The sequence below is a fragment of the Rhincodon typus genome, chromosome 4 (assembly GCF_021869965.1).
Source record: "Rhincodon typus isolate 14 chromosome 4, sRhiTyp1.1, whole genome shotgun sequence".
NCBI lineage: Eukaryota > Metazoa > Chordata > Chondrichthyes > Orectolobiformes > Rhincodontidae > Rhincodon > Rhincodon typus.
The window spans coordinates 107,855,431-107,861,856 of NC_063335.1; the positions used below are offsets into that span (position 1 = coordinate 107,855,431).

Below are 6,426 nucleotides of genomic sequence, written 5' to 3' on the forward strand. Positions count from 1 at the left end.
TCTTGTGTGGAGCTCTAAAAGACTCCATAATTGTCCTCATCCCAGTTCTGAATTCTTCCAAAGATTAGATTTATGCTATTCTCTTTCCTGTCCTTTGGTACCAAGTCAGTTTATGCTTTTGTCACTTGGGCTTTATTTTTAATTCCAAATTACCAAGATTCTTAACAGGACTTTTTTGTTTAAATTGCATGCTTGACTATTTAGTTAAACTTGTGCTTGTGTTTGTGTAATTTTTGTAATTTTCTGAAATACAGAAAACAAAATAAAACTTAGCACATGAAAATAGTACATTACAATCGCATCTTCATACAGTGCTCAATTATTCAAATACCCTGAATTTACATTTTTATTTTCACTTTGGTCACTGTAAGAGGTGAGTAGTTGTAACCCAATGGCTTTTTTGTTTAAATGTATAATTTTATTTAACATTATCTACTTTTCAGATCAGCAAATGTGTTACCTTCTGTTTACCAGCAACTAAAATCTGTCTGATGGATCCAAATCTCTTGGAATGAAATAAATATCCCTCGCATAGTTGCATGAACTAATAGAATGGTGTTATCTTCATATTAAGAACTGCTCTTTCATATTAATATGAATAACCTCATTTGTTACTATTGTAAGCCAAAGCAGAGCATTTTCCATTCACATCACTGCTTTCTGTTTCTAAACCTAGGTTTAAACAAAATAATAAAATTCATCATTCCATGAGTTATTTGTAAAATCACATTCTAATCTAAGATACTGCCTAAGAATTCAAAGTAGCCTGCACTTAGACTAAGCTTTACCTCTTCATGTTGTATCATATTGTATTTGTGAGATGCATTGCATGGTTTCACAAGCAAAAAGCCCGTCTTTCTAACTAGAATATTCGGTTATAATAGTTTTCTTTTTCATTATGGGAAAGCTTTATCTAACTTTAATTTGGGAGCTCCTGAAAGATTAACTGATCCCTACTTGTTCAGGTTGTGTTCCATTTGAACCAATGACTACAAAGGGGAGTGATTGGAATCCTTAGGGAAAATGTGCTTTCCCTAAGCTGATTCTTGTCTGCCTTATTGCCTTTGGTTATCCTGCTGCTGCACAAACTTGAGAAATAAAAATATTGGAAAGGATTTGAGTAATAAATAAACCATTGTAAATAGACAATTAAAATCTTTGTCCCCATGTGTGTATTTATTTATATGGACTATAGTCTTAATCACTAATATTTGGCCTTTTGAAATCCTGTGCCACTCAATAGCCAAAAGTTGTCAAATGTGCTCAAGAACTGGTTACCTGGTGCACAGACGGGCCAGTGATAGCTTAGCCATACCTTTTCTTCCCTTGCTTAGAGAAGGACACTATTTCCAATTGATGTTTGTAGTTGACCAGATTTGAGAAATGCTTTGCATGAAATGTATAACATTCTTTTTATAAAGAATGAAAATAAGGTTTACTGTGCTGTTGCAGTTAGTTGTAAATTAATGGGCTGCAACTTAATGGTAACATCTAAATGGCTATTAAGGCCAAATTAAATTATCACTATTTGCACTAATTATAACAATTTGAAGTGTTGCTTACTGCTGTGATTTTTCTATTGTAATTCTCTTGTTTTGTTCTCTTTAGGATGATGGACTGAGGCTGAGGAAGGCAGCTCAGTCAGGCAACCCAGTGTCTTCCACATCTAGTGTTACACTCAGAGACAACGGCTCTACTGCTCTTCCCTCCCTCCTTGTTGTAATTGCAGCCATTTTCATTGGATTCTTTCTAGGAAAATTCGTCTTGTAGAGGAAGCATGCGAGTTGTTGAGGCCTGAAATGTTCTGTTGATCTGCCATATCATTGGTAGTATGGCTCACAGTGACCATGTTTGTGTACAGCATCTTACAGGCCTTGCCTTTAATGATCTCACAGTTAGAACACAAATTACTTTCAGTTCTTGGATAATTGGAGTTGTACATTGTCAAATACATCAATAGCAGCTGTCTCAAGGTTTTACATAAAGGTCCTTGGAAATAATGAGTTGTTCTCTCTGTGGTTTAATAAGAGTTGAATGAAATGTTAAGTGTCTTGTAAATGTTATTTTAATCCTTTTAAATTTTGTTACCTGTTGCTGGATTACCTCTTGAAATTCTTCATTTTATAGTCAGGTTGCTCATGCCACTTGTTTACCAGTGATGAAAGATGTGCTGAAGAAAAGGTGCCTCCTTGTAAATTACAATGCCCCTCCCCCCTCCATTCCTTGCTGCTGAAGGCTGATGAGTTTAAAAATGCAAAGATTTTCCCTAGCTACAGAAACATCTCCCCCCACCGTGAGGCAAATGTTGATTGAAAAATCTCCATTCTTACCAATCCTGTCCCATGGTATTTAACAAAAATAAAATCTTTAACACGTTAAAACTATTGTGTATTTTTTCTGTCTCTCTTATTTTGGCAGGTATACCTCAGTTTCTTGTCTTTGAGCATGTGGAATTTATGGATTTGAATTTATGCCTTTGTTAAAAGTTGCTTTTCTCTCTCATTTTCTCCCCTCCCTGGCAAGTCTTTACTCCATATACTGTTCCTAATAAAAGGTGACCTGCTACTGGTGCTGCTGTCTGATCAGCTGGCACAAGTGGCATGAGTTACCTTGCCCTGTAGTTATTTTTCTTTGTCTTTCATGGAGAAATTATGTCCCACTGTATTGGGAAGAGCCTGTGTTGTACCACATAACACAATCCAAATTAAGGCCATTACCATCCTTTCAAACACTTATGTTCACAAAGTCTACTTATAATGTATACGGCAGTGGTTTTTTTTAAATAATTATGTTTTATGATGTAGATTGTAGAATTATTAATTGATAATTCTACTTGTCTGTAAATTAAGTTTTATATTTTCATCATCATCTGTCATGTTAAATTTGGATAACCAATGTGGTACATCTCCTATTCATGTATAGTTACTATATAGCAAACAGAATGCACTCAATAAAGTGCCTATTGCCCTTGAACAAGCAAGAGTTGTGGTACAATATGTTGAACAATATGAAGGAAGGCTATTATGAGTATAGCTGTGGTGAATTGTGAAGAGACATTGCCGGCATATTTGTCTGATAGTGAAAAGAATTATGATTCTCTGCTTGATTCCACACTTCTGTTTAACACCATCCTGTTGATCTGGAAAACTTTCCCCATGTTGACAGATTGTGCAGTCATCTTTGCACATCTTTGCACATCTTTGTCCCTGCCAACAGTCTCTCATCCTCAAATCTACCACCTCAATCACACCAAATCCAGGTACTTAACCCATTGTTGCTTCTGTGTCTCACTTTTCCAGCACTACTGAACACTAGGCATGCTTTCCTATTGCTGATAGACCATAATCATGTTTCAGTACTGAGACCCCAGTGTTCTTTCTCCCCTCCCTGGTAAATTTTGAAATTTCACAGGACTGCGAAGATTATGTTTTCATTCTGTAGTCCTGTTATACTCCCAAGACCACTTGGTGAAATGCTACTAATCATACTGAACCATCCCGCAAGATCTTTCGCAAATATCTAAATGCCAGGTATCTACCTCTAATCTGGCTCTCTTGTTTACTGTAATTCTGTACTTTGAGCAAAAAATAAAGATAACTAACGTAAATTAAAGAAACTGCCTTGGAAAATCCACTAAGATAAAAATTAACAAACATTTCATTGAGAAATTAAGATTGCAAACTCAATTTCTAGTGACTTTTGCACAAGTTTTTAATCTTTTGATATGCAATTTAAGCAGCCTTTTAATATTGAAACTGTCTTGCATTTTTGTCATATCTATTCAACTACATAATCCTGGCTGTTCAAGTACATTATTACTGCTGTCCCTGATGCTGCTTCTCTGAAATGACTAGTCACATTTATTCCTAAAGTTTAGCTATAATTTACATTGGCACAGTGGGTTCAGTAGCCTGAAGTCTGTCCTGTTTGATTCTAGGATAATTTCAGTCAATGCCGTGTTGTGACTAGTATGACTACCTAAGCATGGGAGTTTGGATATTCTCTGGTTTAATTTACTTTAGTGGTGTCCTTCCACATGACTGGTAGTCTGTGTAATTTTGGGTACAGAAGGAAGAGATTTTTCCTTTTGAATGAATTCACTATCTATTCTGGGCATCTATTCTAACTGCCTGGTTAGAGATAATTTATGGACCATTGATAGAGCTGCTATAAATCTGTTTGCTTTTCTTGTTCAAAATTTCAGTCCCTTCCAATTCCCTCATTGGTACTCTGGCTGCTTGTATCCCTTTGCTATCTAGAGCAAATAGCAATTTTGAGAGCTCAGGGGAGGATTAGCATGCTATTTAACTGGCATCCCAGTTGAGTCCAGTCCTGTTCTTTGGTTGCATGTGCACGTTGCCACAGAGGCTACTGGGCACTAATTGGGAGCAGAAACTCAGGCTAATGTTTTCTGTCTTTTTTTCCCCCTTTCTCCTCATCACTCTCACATTGGGGCTAATTGTACTTGTTGCAATCACAGCTCGGCAAGCTCAGTGCACATCAGAAATTGACTGCTGACTTTTGACCTATATGACACAATACTTCATTAAATTCATGGAACCATTAGCCATTTAGCTTCTGACCGCTTGCACCATCCACATAAAAGCTGTCTGACATTTGATCTTTTGTCTGAATAGCTAATGGACAAGGCAATGTTGGGAGAGCAATAACCTCTCTTTCAGACTGGAAAGTGAAATGAGGTTCTAGCTATTTTTATATCCAAAGACCTATTGTCAAGCGTTGAATTGGATGACGACAGTCAGATTTTGATTTGATGGTCCCTTCCTAACTATTTTTTCTCTATTGGTAGTTTTTGAATAAGTGTAACTGCTGGAAAAATGTTCCATTCAGCAGGTGTTACTAAGACCGTAAGACTAAGGAGCAAAAGTAGGTCATTCAGCCTCTCGAGTCTGCTCTGCCATTCAGTGAAATCATGGATGATCTGATTATTGTTAACTCCACTTTCCTGTCTTTTCTACATAACCCTTCATTCCCTTATTAAAAATAAAGATGAAAAGCTCTTGAGAACATTGGTTTTGTGAAACAAAATGGTGATTGCCAATTTAGGAGTCAATAACAATCAAGATGATTACCCAATCAGTCACTTAAGAGACCATCTAAGATGAAGAAATTTGAATTTGGTTTGCTGTAGAGAGGGATTCTGAACAGTAGTTCTCTGTCTGTTGAATAGTAGCAATCTTTAGAGCAAGTTCCGATATTCAATAATTGGAAGTTTTACTCCCCCACCTCACCACACACACGTGTACACACTGGTGAAGACCAGATATTGTCAGACTATAGTCAAAGACAACTGAATGGAGATCAACGATGGAAGAAGTGAAAACGAATTTGAAAAGAAAGTTGAAAGCTGTGCTTCAGCCTCAGTGATCAGACCTTTGCAGTCTTGCTGACCTTGAGAGGAAATGACATTGGATTAGATTTAATTCAGAATGTGGTCTAGAGATGGTAGGTGATAACATGACGTTGAAGGTCCTATGTCTCATAAGCTATGATATATATTTTATGTGGAATATAACATCATCTAATAAAATAACCAATTCAAATTTGGATAGTCTAGTTCCTGTTCCTATTCCATATTCAATCGTGTCTTTAATGTGTTGTTAGCTTCTAAAGTATACTCCATTACTGAATAATTCAAAATAATGTGTTTAGAACCAACTAAATGCTATTTTTAAATTCCACTGCATACACTATATAATGTGATACTGTTTTTACTTTGTTGTAAGACAGTTATAACTATTTGATTTTTGTGTTGCTAAATCAACTTCTCGTGCAATAATTGACGTGCTTGAGTGATATACTATAAAATGTCCCATAGATTTGATTTACTCTGTTTCAGCCGCTGTACTTTTAAAAACAAAATTGTAGTTGCTTTAAGTGTTTAATTAAATTTTGGCCATGTAAGTATAGTAAACAGTTTATGTATTAGTTTCTTGTTATTACTGTGTAATCTCTGGCAGTAACCAGCTGCTGTCCAGTTGCAGGCAATTACATGTACTACACATTCAAAAGTAAGTTAATTATTTTAAAAAGTTTGTGGTTTAAGTTTGACTTTAAAGACACCAATAAAAAGTCAAGATAACCCAAATGTCAGCATTTTTTCCTTCTAACTTTTATACACAGTGCATTTGCAGAAAGCAAGCAATGTTATTCCCCTAGTATTTGACATTAGGTGAAACACTAGTATATGAATGATATATGCACACAGTTTTTATGCAGTGCGATGCAAGGTAGAAAATATTGGTTTGACTGCCTGTAATCTGATAGATCTCTTGACAGCTTCTGTTCAACACCATTGAACACAAATTTACATCATGTGCCATGGTTTAAATATTAATGTGTCATAACTTGTTAAGAAATTTGTTACGTTCAAGTTAGAATTTTGTGAGTAAACCAGTATTCAAG

At 35.8% G+C, this 6,426-nt stretch overlaps 1 protein-coding gene across 1 annotated transcript in view; it reads left to right on the plus strand.

Annotated features, from left to right (window-relative positions):
- Positions 1-6,109, plus strand: part of LOC125482985 (vesicle-associated membrane protein-associated protein A-like) — a 70,713-nt gene extending 64,604 nt beyond the window's left edge. Inside the window, exon 5 of the mRNA XM_048596192.1 lies at positions 1,609-6,109. Within this exon, the coding sequence (XP_048452149.1) occupies positions 1,609-1,770 (162 nt within the window). The 3' untranslated portion in view covers positions 1,771-6,109. The remainder of the gene's footprint in view (positions 1-1,608) is intronic.
- Positions 6,110-6,426: the final 317 nt, after the last annotated feature.